Here is a 15,980-nt window from a genome sequence, read left to right as displayed (position 1 = left end):
GGCCTTGTAGCAAAGTCCTGAGATGGTAGAATGGATGGTAACACTTCAGACTGCAGGTGGGCATCACGTTTTTAATGCTCTTCAGAGTAGGAGCTTAAAAAATCCTTCCTCTGCTATGTAAGTTAGAAAATTAACATAGCAGAGGGCAGCTACAATCTTTCTCCCTGCTGTACTAGTTCGTTTTGATTCATGGAAATGTATATAAGGGAACATTTTTTAAAAATGGTGTACTCTCCCTCTGCTGTACAGTCCATTCTTATCACTTTGGGATTCTACTACACCATTGTGCTACCTATATAGACCAGGCCTAATCTTTCATCTTAAAGGAAACTCAGCACTTCAGTGGGGTGGTTTATAAGTAGTCATGTGCCTCTGGCCAAGTAGGCAGGTAGGCAGATAATACATTGGCTAAGAGTGGTTTCTTTTAGGCTGTTTGTGCTAGAAATGGGTACGAAAGTGCAATAGTAAAAATGCTGTGGACTAATAATTCTGTGGACTTGTTTGAGAGACTGGGTAAACTGTTCCTAATGCCGATTTGGTCACAATTACAGGTATCCTTTTTGCAACATTCAGAAACATATGATAGTATAGGAAAAGCTGGAATAACTCTGAACATGAGGAAAGAGGCATAAGCCTCAGATGACACACATCTTCACTGATTTTAGTTAAGTCCAAAGTAATCTATTAAATATTTATTTTAGATAGCATGATGGAATTGTCATACTTTGGTTCAAAGGTAAGAAAAGTTTTAAAAGGGCAAGGGATTATAATAGTAACACCCTCATTTAGTAGGTAAGTAGGAAATAGAGTTGAAAGAAGGGAGTAACAAAGATTTCCACTTCTGATTGCGGACAGTGCCAGTATGTAGTGTGTTTGCAGGATAGCAGAGACTGACAGTACTGATAAGGGCAAGACAAGAATCTAACAGGCATCAGACCTGCAGTGGCACATAACCACACCAGTGTGCCCCATTTCTAATTCACTTTAATGCTGGGTCACTTTCAGGTGTATAATATCTGTCTTTAGTCTTTGGGGAAGTATAAGTTGAGGCTAGAGGTCAAATTCAGGATGGGCTTTTATTTGAGCCCATCCTGAATTTATCATTGTTTAAAATTTATCATAATTTGTTTTAAAAAGAACTTATTCAAATTAGTAAAGAAATGTAATTTCTCACTTAACATCTGATCCTGTAAGCCAATAAACCAGCAAATAATGTGCTTACGATCTGGTGTGACTGCTGCATCATTCCACACCCCATCACATAGGCATTATAAACTAATCACTCTGGGTATCACACTGGTGCAGCGATGTGGATCAGCCATCCACAGCCAGTAACAGTATTCTAAGTGGTGCTGTAACATTGCACAAAGCTATTTCACAAAGCAGAATTGGGTGCAGATGGAGTTGCAAGGAGAGTCTAGAAGCAAGGAAATGACATGAAATTGTAAAGGCATTTCAGCCACCACAGAGCAGCTCTAGTGGCATTACCCTGCACACCTGAGATATGGCAGTAAGGTATTTTCTGTGAGATTGCAACAGATGTACAACATAGTAAGATGGAACTTGCCTTATTGCCAAGCATAGATACTCCTAGAGCTCTGCAGAGGAAGCCATTCTGTATACCAATGCAACTATTCACATTTACTCTACCACAGACCTTAAAATAAATTTCTAGAAGGTGATTGCTGCTTTTTCTTTTTTTTTAATTAGTTTTTACTTTTTAAAAAATGTGTTAAGATGCAAGAGGCACACTTTTGGGGGAAAGCTTGAGCAAAGGGAAGTAACCTGAATCCTGCTTTAGAGATACATCCCATTTATGAGGTAATCTGATTCCTCTGACATAATGGGCCGAGCTTTCTTAAGTTTCTGTCTCACTAACCGCAATCGGCAAGCTACCATGAGCAGCAGTAAAGCAGTGATGGCCAAGCCCAGAGCCAGGGGAAGTACAGCACCTAAAAAAAGGAGTTAAGTGTTACACTGGAACTCATCAAAAATATAATAAATAATGCCCAGTTAATGAATTTAGAAACAACTGTGTATCATCTTACTTGATACGATCCCACATCAGCCATTGTCCCACATACTGAAAGGCAAACAGAATCCTTTTCCCTAGTAAGGCAGCCCCATGTTGTGAAGAGTACCTTGCAGGTACAGTGATCAGTGCTGGAATTTAGGGGGGAAATGCCCCTGAAGAGCCTGGCATCTACTATAAATTGGAAGGGTTTTCATTTCCATACGTCCAAAACGGTAACTTGTCTGCCATTCAGATGTCATAGCCATGTTATCAGATGTCTATGTCACTTGATAATCCAAGTAGTATTTATTTAACATCCTCACCACATAGCTACATAACACTTAAGATTGTTTTCAGTACATTTATTTTATTTGTAATGGTTTCAATCTGCAGCAGAATTTTGGTGGTATTTCTGATGATAAAATCTGGATCCTACTTGTAGGAATGAACTGTGGTCACATAAAAACTGGTGCTTAGGGTTGTTACACTGCATGCAGATGTACCTGCAAACAGGAGCATGGGCAGGTTTTTCTCCCCTTGCCTTCACTACTTAAAGGATGTGCACACAACCACCAAATTGAAGGCTAATTGCCTCTTCCTCTGTGCACCTCCTGCTTCTAAGCATCATGCACATTTATCTGACCAATTTGCCCCTTTCATTTTTAAAAAAGTGTTTTAAACACTTATTTAGACAGGGTTTTTTTACTCTTGAAAAACTGCTCTAAGAAAGGGATGTCCTTAGGATGGACACAAGCGCCAACCAGTCAGGGCTCTGAAAAGCTGGCTTCTGCTGCAAACTGGAAAAATGTCTTTTCTCTGCCTTTATATAGAGAGATGACTGTGCTTCCACAGTGGGTTCATTGCTCAAAATGAAGTACAGGTGTATGCTATGTCTCCCTAGACAACTCCCCCCCCCCGGTGGTTATTATTAGAAAATAAGCCATACATTGTGCTTGTGATGTATTACATTGTATGCTGTATTGTGTTTAATATGTATTACATATGCAATATCTCTTAAGGTCCAACTATTCTGTCTCAGAGGACTGCATCATGGATTTCTATCTTCCTAACCCTTCTCAGAAAAAATGTATGCATAACTTGTAAGCAGCAAGAATATTTGGGGGGAAACTATATGCCACATATATTATTAAGCCAGTTTCCAGATAACAACTCAGAGACACACTGGCTCTGTTGTAGAGCATCTTTCTGTTCTTTGAGAATCAGGTGAATGAGCCAAAAGCCTATCAGGTAAGGGAACAAATATGTCTATTTGCACTGAGACGAGGGCACAGACAGTCTGACAAATTTTATAACTGGCTTTTTGAAGGCAAGCTAGTTAGGAAGAAAGAGACTGGGCAAAGCAGCTTGCTATTTTCCTTAGCACAGAGTTGCCTCCATGCCACAGAATGGGTTTCTTGATGTGCCTGCTTCTGAGGAAGAAAGGAGTACATAGCCTGACACAAAGATTCAGGCCATCAAATCAGACAGGTATAAAAATATGGGTATCTTCAGATGGGTGGCTCCTAGCGCTACCCAACATTGCTCTTCTTTTGTAAGTTGTAGAATGAATTAAAACTGGCCTTCCACACTATTGGGATCATTGCACTTTTTTCACTAGTGGCTGTGACATAGCTGCTATGGGTGGGGCCATTTGAAGCTCAGCACACATTTACTATAACCCTTGTGGGTTATAACCCTTACTATAACCCATTTTTATCAACCTTTAAGTAGCACTAAAACAACATTAAAGACAGGTATAATATCCTAATGCTATAATGTAAAATTTTGATATCATGGTGTGTTAGTAGTACGACATTATAATACAATACTAATTTTAAAAAATGATTTAAAAAACTGGTTCAGGTCGCTGCCATTTTAGCAAGATGGGCTGTTTCCAGATGAGGGTTTTATCATGCAATCACCTTGCCTCATTCACAGCATTTTACATGGCATCTAGATGACATCTTCCACTTACTGTAACCCTCTCGTGTTTTCCCACCACATCTTCCATCTTTTTTCTTTCCACAAAAAAACTCATCAAGCAAGTAAAGACATAATAGCTGCACAATGTCTTTGGATTGGTAGCACTAGGAGCTGTCTATCAGTAAGCACTGTTGGTTAATGGCAGTGAAACCATTTTTTGAAACCATTTTAAACCATTTTTTAGAAACGTGAAATTATAGCATTATGGCGTTATAACATTATACCTCTCTTTTATAAATAAAGAAGCTGGTGAAGCATTTTAGAATTAATTAAAAGATCAATTGCAACAACAACAAAAAGTGGGTCACAAAATGACATCCACTACAATGGTTATAATGAACGTGTGCTGAGCTGTGACAATATATTATGGTTCACATCCTCCTCCTGCCCTTTTAAAAAAGTAGTGCTGAAAGCATCTACATGTGTGGAGACTGTGCTACTCTTCTATTTTTCTGAAAAAGTTGGACTTACTGAGGTCTGAGAAAAGATGGAAGATCCACAGGGAAGATATAGCATGACAATCATTGCATGACGGTGTAGTGTGGATGCCACTTAAAAAGTGAGTAAACAAAGCATGGCAATTTCACAATAAATGCCTAGTGTGTAAGAAACCCAAGATTGAGAATACTGAGTACTATTTGCTGTTGTGATAGGAGTTTATCACAGTTTAAAACCAATTTAGAAGAATGGTCTTAAGGCTTGTTATATCAGCAAACAGAAACTTAGGCAGGGGTACATGGACACGCTTGAACAATCCAGGATATAACCACTGTGCAGGAATGTTATTCTTGTTGGATCCTGGATTGGATCTGGTTTTACTTTTACCACTGTTTTACATGTGCCTGGTGGCAGGAAGAAGTATGAAGAAATCAGAAGTGTGTTTTTCTAAATGCCAAGGCTACAGCTGGACAATTATTGAATTATTGGCTGGAGATGTTTTTCAATTAGTCAATTAGTGATTCTCATGACTGTACAGTTTTGCTCTATATAAATGCCTGTGTTTTGTGTCCATATTCTATTCCTTTTCCATTCCACTCCATCTGTAATGCTGTTGCTGTGTAAACTATTATGATCGTTTGTGAGTATGTGTGATGCTGTAACTAAGGCCACAGCTAGACCTAAGGTTTATCCTGGGATCATCCAGGGTTTGCCCCTGCCTGAGCACTGGATCCCCTGTGTGTTACCTAGATGAACAGGTTTGACCCCTGGATGATCCAGGGATAAACCTTAGGTCTAGCTATGGCCTCAGTTATTCAACTGCCAGTAAAAGGCTTTGTTTTAACTAAGCAAAGAATTCTGAGCCTCATTTGTGTCTTTGCTGTGTCCTACGCTGAGAGACACTGCTAATTCTGCTTATCTCTGAAAAGAGTTTAACTTCCAACAATTCTAGTAATATATGTTGATGTGGTGATGCAAGTGTTTAGGGTTCTAGTGTTAGAGCATTTTGTTATGTTATTAAGAAAAACTGTGATCTATACATTCAGTTTAAATAAAAACATCTAGTGCTACCTAGCTTAAACTAGCTCTGTGATGCGGAAGGTGGTAATTTACAATATAGCTTCATAATTACCTGTTTCTGGGACTGGATGGCTCTTTTCAATTTGAGTGCCCTTTAACACCACAATGTCATTTTCATCCTTATCATCTGTGCCTTTCCCTGAGGTTCTGGAATCTGTAATAAAGCAAGTAGGAAATATATGTAAATTATAATTCATTAAATCAAGAAATAATTTGCATTACAGTCTTTACTCACGCCTACATTATTTTAATAACTATAGCACACACTAGATTTAGAGTTGGTTTCTTAATAGCTTTTTAAGGGAAGGTTAGTTTAGAATCATAGAATAGTAGAGTTGGAAGGGGCCTATAAGGCCATTGAGTCCAACCCCCTGCTCAAATGCAGGAATCCACCCTAAAGCATACTTGACAGATGGTTGTCCAGCTGCCTCTTGAATGCCTCTAGTGTGGGAGAGCCCACAACCTCCCTAGGTAACTGGTTCCATTGTCGTACTACTCCATTTTATTTTAGAATGAATTGGCAACATGCAGGAAATGGAAGATATAGGCGATATAGGCAATATTGCAGTGTGCTTGCCCAATTATTTTTTTATATTATGTCACATTTAGATCTGTAACTTAAAATTTATTAAAAACAAATAAAGCTAACCATACTAAAGTGTAAGGTGCAGAGAAAGCAACCAGGTTGCAAGAACTGAGCAAACATTTTCAGGATCTAATTTAGTTATTTAGGATGGGTTGACTACAGAGGAAGCTGGTCATGTTTTAGTCCCTCTGAAATCATTGGGATTTAATGCAAGAAGTGGCTAACATGTTCCACTGATTTCAATGGGACTAAAGTATGAATTTATTTATTTATTTATTTATTGCATTTTTATACCGCCCAATAGCTGAAGCTCTCTGGGCGGTGAATATGGCTGTAGCCTATGAACAGTTATCTAGAAGGAAGTTCCACTTAACTTCTTTGTAGGCATATGTAAGATTGCATAGTACCTTCCTCTGGATCCAGCCCAATGTTTATATAATACTTTCCAACAACAACAACAACAAAATGAACAAAGTAATTTATGTAGTCAAATTGGGCAGAAATTAAAACACCCTAACTTATTTTAGTTTTTACTTAGAGTGTATTCTATGCTTTGAGTCTTGTAGGCCTCACAGGGATGGTGATATTGATTGCTCCTGGGAATTCTCAGGGGAGGAAACTATTCCAACTGCTGGGGAACACTGAGCTAAAAAGCCCTCTCCTCAAACCCTTGTTGCTGTTATTGCCTTGCTAAACTCACAGAGCCTTAGGGGAATAGGGCCTCTGCCCTGGAAGTGTGTTACCTAGCACTAAGGCCAGGTAATACAAGATGTTAAGTGTCCAAACTAGGCAGAGACCTCTCACCTGGACGGGGTGTGTGTGTGTGTGTATCAAGTGTACCAGGCTGTGAGAAATCTCCAAGATACCCCAGGGATATAGCATGACAGTAGGTCAAACAGGGAAAAGTTCGCCAAAAGTGTAGACTGAGCAGGAAAAAAGCTCAGAGAAACAAAATGGATGGGTGAATAGGCAAACGGGCAGAAGAAGAACTGTCTGTAAAGTCTGGGCATATTGCTAAAGCAATGATCAGTTAACAAGCCAGCCATGGATTCCTGTTTCTTTTTGCAAGGCTCATGGACAAATAGCTACACATGCAGCCAGGCAAGGCCTGAGGGAGTGAGGCCTAACAGAGTGATGTCGCTCATTCTTCACCAGTGTATGAATCACAATTTTCACAGATTCCCCCCCAGCAGCCCAGTGTCCCCCCAAAAGCTGTTCCGAAGGGTTGAGGGACTCTCCAGAACAGCATGGGAGTGCTGGGGGCTGCAAGAGGAAGGCGGAATTGGCAAAAATCATCTTTACCAGTGGAGCAGAATTCTGTACATGGGAAGTTTGGATCACACCCTCTGTATGTAGCAATTTTTAGCAATGCAGCCATAAAGAATTACAGTGGAATATCAATGTCAGCTATCAGCAAAGGCAATGTAACATGCTATCAGGACATGGGGCAAGTGATCCCATGAGTTATAGGGAGAAGAGGTAGTAGGAAACAGGCACAGGGGTGCCATTTGGGCAGCAACCCCACATCATGTGTATCATGTTCCACCATGAGACATGTGCACAGAACTTTCAGAATGTTTACTGTCATATTTGGAATCAGAGAATGGGTCTTCTGTATTTTGTTGTGAAGCCTGTTCTTGTTAATATATACATGTGTATGTATATATTCTTACATTTTCATTTTACCATATGCTGCTAAGAACGATATGGGCCACAGCATACATTTCTTGGCTTTAGCTAAGTGAGTTTAAAAATCTTAATCCAAACATTTTCACCCATACATTTCAGGCTTCAATTACAAGATCTGTAAACAATTTGGAATGAAAACGTAGGGAACGAAAACGTATTCTTTCTAGTCTCCTCCTGTTTGCCATCTGTGCCAATGGAGAAGTCTGTCTCCACAGGAGCAAGTTACAGTCACCCTGCTATTGCTAGTGATGCCAGAATATTAGTAAAGAGCCAAAACAAATTGCTGGTTGAGGTGTACCTCAAAATGGTGGTTAGGCTGTTAGTCCCTATATATAATATTCAAAGTTTTAAAAACAATACTTATGTTTACTTCTATTTACACTGTGGTGATAAATGTCAGAAACTCTGTGAATGTTAAGAATTACTGTTAATAGCTCTATGAATTACTGTTAATTTTATAGATTTCTGGAAGCCAGAAGCACTTGATGGACCTTAAGGTTTTCCAATAAATATCAGTAAAGTCTGTGCCACTGTGCTTGTTTGGTGCGTTTTCAAACCAGCAATAGTAAATGTCATCCTTTACTAATAAATTATAGAAATGGGGATGAAATGTTGTGAGTTAGAAAGGCTACCAGTAAAAGCCAGTATTTGATGACATTTCTTGCTGGCCTCTGAAATCTTTAGAATCACCTGTAAATGTCAAAAATGATATGCAGTGCAACCTTATGCATGTCTACTCAGAAGTAACCACATTGAATTCAATAGGATTTTCTCCCAGGTAAGTATCAAGATTGTAGAAGTAGTTTCTGATGTTTAATATAGCCAAACATCATTACTAAGGCTTGGTTCAGACAACACGCTAAACCATGCTACTTAACCACAAAATGGTTAACGGAATGCATTAAGGTCAATGTATTCCATTAACCATTTTGTGGTTAAGCAGCATGATTTAGCGTGTTGTCTGAACCAGGCCTAAATGTGAAAACAAATTGAATGTTTTCAAATTTAATGATCAAAGCTTTGGATGCAAACTGTACTTCAGAATAACGACTGGCACACCAGCATGGAAGAAACCAAGGCACACATGCAAGAAATGCAGACAACCAGGAGCTCTCTTCATACTTTAAGCAGCTTTGCACTGAGGGAACGGGGACTTGCAATGGCAACCAGAATCTTAAGTCTGAAATTGGCTCAAGCCATATATGTAATATGGGAGGATGTAGGACCTCTCACTCCACATATTTCAGCAATCAGCAGAGGAATTCTACAAGCATCGCTATTTATTTATTTATTTATTTATTTAGAGTTTTTTTATCCCGCACCTCAGCCAAAAAGCTCTCGGAGCGGCTTCTTCTTGGCTGCCACTGCAAATCTCCTCTTCACTACTGGGAAGATCACTAAACTGTCATACATTTTTCTTCTCAGAGGTGACTGATAATTACCATGAACTTTTACACATTCATCAAGGCAGTCAGATTCTTGAAGGAAGTTATTTTCATTGCCTTTGCAGCCACCGTAGATGAAATGCCGGCAACTGCCCAAAAAAGCATCAAAATGCCAGCGAGGGAAGTGCCCATTACATGGGCCAGCAGCAGGGGGTGCCAAGCATTTGTCTGTAATTGTAACAGGAAAAAATAATAATAAATATAAGTATTATATTAATTAGCTTTTCTAATATTTGGTATTTATTATTTTAATGGAAGTGTATCAGAACCCCTCCTTTGTCTAACCAAAAAGGACCTCTTCAGCCATAATCCTCAAAACATACCATGTTTTCTTACAAGAAAAATCTAGCCAACTCCCCACCCCCTTCAATCTCTTCTCATCTTCAAGAAGTAACTGCTAGCTGTGGTTGCCCTGCTGAGCACTATACCATTGTCTTGAAATGTTATGTTAAACAAGCATTGCAATGGCATTATGCCAATTTCATAGGCCAGTACCAATGTATATGATTAGGGTATCTGTTAGAAAACAGTAATTTATTCAAAGTAAATCATGTTGCTAATCTTACCTGGCATAAACCCAGTGTTTTGTTTCTTTGGTCCCTGAGAGGGTGATTGGTTGAACTTGTCTACATCAGGTGCTTGATTGCTTACAGTAGTTTTCTGGGTGATTTCAAATGCCTGTTCATTGTTGGCATCTTCAGTTAGTCCAACAGTATTTTGCTGGATAGAGCCCATGGCTGTGTGAGTTATTGTCTTTTGTCCCGAATTAACTGAGTAGATGGAAATTAACACATAGAAACAATCTTTATAGGGGTTTAAAAAACATTCAAAGGATTTTCTTTACAAAAGGAGAATGGTTATGCTCTGATCTAGCCAGGTGGAACTGCATGCAGAAACAGGAATTTGCCAGCAGAAATTTCCCCTTCCACCTCATCAAATGCTTCTGTGGAGGGGGAGTGCAACCTCTTTTAAATGTCTGGGAAGAAAACATGTACCTTGCAGCACAGATGGACAGCACTGTCCGCTCTGACAGTATTAATTACCTGTTGGTGGGGCAACTAAAACCCAGTGCCCCTTCCTCTACTGGAGCACTATTTAAACATCTGGCTTTCCTTGTCCCAATGGCAGCAATACTTTTTTAAAAAAGTATCTATTTATTAATGTATTAATTTGATACTGAATTCCTAACGCAATCAAGCTATTAAAGAATATACTACATTTCTATTTTTTCTGGATTGACTGATTCCAACCATGTTTTTCTATAGGTGAGGCAACATACTTAAAGAAGGAGGTTTTCATTCCTTTGTGACAACTGTATATATAATGTAAACAGAAGGAGGAGTCATAGCTCAGTGGTAGAGCACCTGCTTTGCCCGCAGAAGGTCCCTTTTCAACCCCTAGCATCTGCAGTTAAATGGGTCAGGTAACTGGTGACGTTAAACTCCAGTCTGAGACCCTGTCAGGCCTGCCAATCAGACTCCCAGTCAGGGTAGACAATAATGGGCCAAGTGAACAAATAATCTGATCTGTTATACTGTAAGGCAGATTCCTTTGTTCCAAAGAAAGAGTGGGGAGAAATTGTGCCAGCAGCACCCTTTAAAAGGCCATTGCAACAATGCTCCCTCCTCCATCCAAATATTAAATGCTTATTTAACAAAACACTCTATGGGACTAGCAATCTTAACCCAGCAGCATTTTCCTCTTTCAGAATAAATACAGGATATGAGTTGAAATTCTTTGAACAAAACAAAATAAGGTTTAAATTGCAGCAATGATGAATCCAGATCCCCCTTTCATTTTAGTCAACTACATTTCATCTACTCCATTTTAGTCAACTCAAGCAGTGCCTTTAGGATGTAAACAATCTTTTAAACATTTCCTAAGCATTATTATTTAAACCCTGCTAAACTGAGATATCAAACCAAGTTAAATTCAACTTCAGTCTTACGCTCGTTTGTTTTTAAATCAAGGAAAATCCAGTCTTTCTGAAACACCGCTTATTTTCAAACCAAATATTCTTTTAAAACTACTACTACTAAAGAATCTTAAATATTAATCATAATCGCTACTTAAGATATTAGTAATACCTCATTTCCCATAAAAACAGAAGGAACCGTCTTACACCAGTTCAGACCATTGCTCCACCCCCTAGTACTGTCTGGCAGTAGCTTCAGGCAGAGCGTTGCTACCTTTGACTGCAGGCACTAGAGAGATATTGAGCTTCGCCGTTCTATGCACACAAAGCATGTGGTTTCCCAATGACCTGTGTAGTTAAGCTGTCTTATACTGAGTTGGTTTATTTACTCCATTACTGTCTAAACAGCAGCAGCTCTCCAGAGTCTCAGGCCTCTAGAGCTCTTTTGCAGCCTTCCTCCCTGAGATCTTTTAATTGGAAATGCCAGGGCCTGATCCTGTGATGTTTCTTCCTACAGGTCATAGAATGTGAGCTATGCAAAGGCATGGAACAAGAAAAAGGGGGATGTTGGTTAGAAAGCGGCTGTTGGGGATGACAACAAGGGGCAGAACACTAAAAGAGGAGGAGCAAAGGAAAAGGAAAGACAAAAGAAAGTGGAGGAAGAGGGTGTAGTGAGTTTGTTAGTGAGGAGAAATATGGACTTCACAGAGTTCCAAAATGATGCTAAGAGATCTGTGTAGCCTAACACAGTGAGTAGATTTTAGCAGGCTTCAGCATACATGAGCAGGCCTCATTCCCTGTGTTAGCAGAACCACCTCCATTTTTAACAGATGGGCCTCTCATAGTTATGTCATCCTTTTCTCATAGAGTCTTATTTCTAGATTAGCTGGGAGGTTTTCACTCCTAATGAAGTACTAGAAAAGGCAATTAATTTCCCAAGCTGAGATACTTGGGAGAAGGAGCCCCCTGCTTTGTCTGAGAGTGAGGAGGGATGCAGCCTGTCAGCTTCTGAGAGAGAGGCAGGCAACTAGCAGGAGAGCCTATAAGATCCAGTGCACAGGCTTCAGGCTTCGGCCGCACTTCAGGAGAAACTGCGCGCATTACTGGCCTGGAGAACCTGCTGTGGCTCAAAGGAACGGCTTCTGTCTATCATGGGGGGCCCAATAGACACCCAGCTAAGAAAGCTTGATTATCTAGAAGGAGGTGCTAAATTTCTTTGCATGTATATATTCTACATCCATTTTCCATAAATAAACTGTTATCTTTTTGCACAAGTGGCTTATTTCATCTTGATAACCAAAAGAACCTTATTGATGACTTGGACCTCGCAGAACCAGAACCCACACTCAACACAGAGGGACAGCGAGTTAAGAGGGAGAACCATCAACAGAGACCTACTGCAGTGAACTGTCTTGTGCAGAGAAGCAGCCCACAGTTAAGTGGCTGCACAATTACTGGAGCTTTGGGATCTGAATGATCTGTTCTTTGTTACACTTGTTGTTAGCTGTTACTTGTAATAAATAGTACAATCAGGCCCCTGCAAACATAAAGTTGCAGGATAGGATTATAACTAGGTTTTGCAGGGCAGAACTCTCTGTCTCCTGTCTTGTCCTATCCCACCATCCACCCTACTCTATCCATGTACAAAATTTATTTTTCATTTATTCATGTTGGTTTTTGAACATTTAAAAGTGCAAACAGCCTGCATGCAAGTCAATGGAACATGAGGCTTCTGAATGCAACCAAGTGCTTGATTTGGTCTGGAGGTGCTCTGAGATTGACCCTTGCTACAACCTGAGATGTATGGGGGAATTTTGGCTGAGAATCAAAACCACAAATAAGTAGAAAAAAACTTATCCTGACCCCTTGCAGTAAAGACAATGAGATGGGAGAAAGGGGTGGGTATATTGGTGACCGTATCACTGTCAATAGTCACATGTAATATAAAAGTGACTAAAGTATTTAGAAAACTTTTAATATACTGAGCAAGTTAGCTACTCTGCATAGTGCAAATATATGTAGAAACTATATGGTATTACATTAAAACATTAAAAGAGACAATAAAGAACCAAAAAACAATTAAAAAACCAAACGCGTTTCAACCATGCAAGGTCTTCTTCAGTGGTCTAATGAAATATACATAAACATGAAGTATAGAGAGTTATTTTCGAATTGTCATAGCCTAAAAGTCAAAAGAATGACATTATATTAGCTACATTCATATTAGTGCTGAAGCCACATGTATAGAAAAATATATAATTCAATATGAGATTATTTAACTTTCATCTTTGTTCCTACTTACCATTTCACACTCTAGTCTGTTGCCTTTTAGCAGCTCAATATGGCTCTAGCTGTTTTTTTTTTTTTTTATTATTATTATTATTATTATTATTATTATTATTATTATTGCACCAACAATGTACTTGGTGCTGTACAGAATATAGAAATAAAACAGCAATACCCTGCCTAGAGGCTTACAGTCTAAAATCACATTAAAACATATGGGGGGGGGGAAGGGGTTACACAAAACAGAAATAAAGGAATAATCATAACAATGAGAACAGTAAATCAGGCTAAAATACCCAAAGCTATGGAAAACAGATGAGTTTTCAAACTCATTTTAAAATCTAAGATGGAACTTGTAGTTCGTAGATTCTTTGGAAGAGCATTCCAAGCAAATGGGGCAGCCAAAGAGAATGGGCGAAGCCGGGCAAGAGAGATAGAAACTCTTGGGCGGGAGAGCAACATAACATTTGAAGAACGGAGAATACGAGGGGGATATAGTTCAAATATATATATATTTGAACTATACAGAGTAGCTATTTTGCTCAGTATATTAAAAGTTTTATAAATACTTTAGTCACGTTCATATTACACATGACTATTGACAGTGATACGGTCACCAATATACCCACCCCTTTCTCCCATCTCATTGAGAATCAAAACCAGCCTCAGCCCCACTGCTGACCTGCAAAATTAACAATGTAAACTTCTCTCTCCCTCTCTCTCTCAGTACATCCCTTCAAAGGTGTATGACAGCAAACCACACTTCAGGGTTGTTGCAGACTACTCTCTGAGCCCAATGTGCACAGGGCCGGCGCTATCATTGAGGCCATTAAGGCAGCAGCCTAGAGCGCCAACCTAAGAGGGGCGCTGGGCGCGCAGCATGTGTTGGCTGAGCCACGGCCCAGCCGGCTCTAGGATTTAGCTGGGCCTGGGCAGCTGAGATGGCGCCCCTTACCTCTGAGCGGCTCTGGGAGGGCTGCGTTTTTCATTCAGGACTCTGTGTTTGCTCCCGGGATGGGGAATGAAAAAAGCAGGCCTCCCAGAGCCGCTCCAAGCGGAAGCCAAATACAGGGGACTTTCTGGACCGTGCAGCAGCCTCCGCCTCCCCCCAGCACAGGAAAAGGGCAAAATTGGCGGGGGGGGGGGGGCAGAGGACATGTTCTGACCAGCCCTCTCCTCCTGGGCCAGCCGAGGAGGAGGGGAAGAAAAAGATAGAAGAAGAAGCAAGCAGCAGCAGGAGAAGCAGCAAATAGGAGGAGAAGAAGAAGAAGAAGAAGAAGAGGAGGAGGAGGAGGAGGAGGAAGGAGAAGGAGGGGAGGGAGAGGGGGAGGAAGAAGAAACAGCAGCAAGGGAAGAATCAGCAACAGGTAAGACTAAGGTCTGTGGGGGGGTACGTGTGCTGGCAGTGTGTGTATTCATGTCTGAATGGGTGTTTATTGAAATCAATGGGACTTGATAATAACGTGATGCTGGTGACTGATGGAATAATTGTGACTTTTGCCTGCTGCCCCAGTTCTTTAATTTCCATAGCCAGTGGTGTATATTCAAGGCTGTTGGGTAAACCCCACTACCAAGCGATGAAATGGGATGGATTAGGTGTGAAAACAAGAATCATAGCTTGCAGAATCTAAACATCCCCAGCCCATAGCTCAGTGACAGCCTGTAAGCTTTGGAAGCAGAAGGTCCCAGGTTCAATCCCTGACATTTCCAGTTAAAGGCACCATATCGTTATTGGTGGGGGTGGGGGGAGAGATACAAATTCCTTTCATCTGTTCATCTTTCCTGACTAGTCCTGTTGTAGTGGCCCTAAACCCGTGTGTGTAGGCATATGAATGTGTGTGTGTGTGTGTGTGGGGGGGAACATTGCACCCTGCACATAATTCCACTTCTCTGTGAGTGGTAGAGGAATGCATGCGTGAGAGAGGGAGTATAACAGCATGAAATACTCTCACCAATGAAAAAGTTGTCTTGTTGTTTTTATGTGCCATTTGTCTGTCTTTAAATAAGTTGAGAGTGCGCCTGAACAATGTAATAATGTAGCAGCTCCCCTGACATTTTTCACCTCTCTGCCCTGTGAACAAAATCTCCTTTTTACTGTTGTGTTTGCAATGGCGGAGGTATGCATTACACCGAGTGCCCTTTAATTCAAAATGATTTGTGTGCCAAAACATTTTCTTTTGTATTTGAGAAAGATAATAAAAAATTGATTATTACTTATTCTTGCAATTTAAAATAAATTTAGCAGTTTCAAGTTTTGTGCTTATTTTTTCTACAAACCATCTGTTCTTAAAAATCGAAGTTGGCAATTTTTTTGAGGGGGAGTGAAAGTAGCTCACCTTGCCTAGGGTGCAAAATAGTCTGGCACCAGCCCTGAATGCGCAATATGAGGGATAAAATCAATGGACAGTGTTGTTGTAAGCTATTCTCTCAGTTCATCCCATCTCCCAACCTGAAATAGCAGTCTAATGCCTCTGGACAAATACAGCAGAATTATTATAAACTATTCAGAGCTTGAGCTGTAGTATTCAGTGTGAACAACACTGC

At 40.2% G+C, this 15,980-nt stretch overlaps 1 protein-coding gene across 1 annotated transcript in view; it reads right to left on the bottom strand.

Annotated features, from left to right (window-relative positions):
* Positions 1-17: 17 nt before the first annotated feature.
* The window catches only part of LRP11 (LDL receptor related protein 11), a 28,791-nt gene continuing 12,828 nt past the window's right edge, over positions 18-15,980 (bottom strand). Inside the window, exons 5-8 of the mRNA XM_063125437.1 lie at positions 9,802-10,005; positions 9,233-9,403; positions 5,568-5,669; positions 18-1,952 (exon numbers count right to left, since the gene is read on the bottom strand). Coding sequence (XP_062981507.1) covers positions 1,798-1,952; positions 5,568-5,669; positions 9,233-9,403; positions 9,802-10,005 — 632 coding nt within the window. The 3' untranslated portion in view covers positions 18-1,797. The remainder of the gene's footprint in view (positions 1,953-5,567; positions 5,670-9,232; positions 9,404-9,801; positions 10,006-15,980) is intronic.

Source organism: Elgaria multicarinata, chromosome 4, assembly GCF_023053635.1.
Source record: "Elgaria multicarinata webbii isolate HBS135686 ecotype San Diego chromosome 4, rElgMul1.1.pri, whole genome shotgun sequence".
NCBI classification, from domain to species: Eukaryota; Metazoa; Chordata; class Lepidosauria; order Squamata; family Anguidae; genus Elgaria; species Elgaria multicarinata.
Note: the sequence above shows the minus strand (reverse complement) of the source record. Positions and strands in the feature narration are given on the sequence as shown.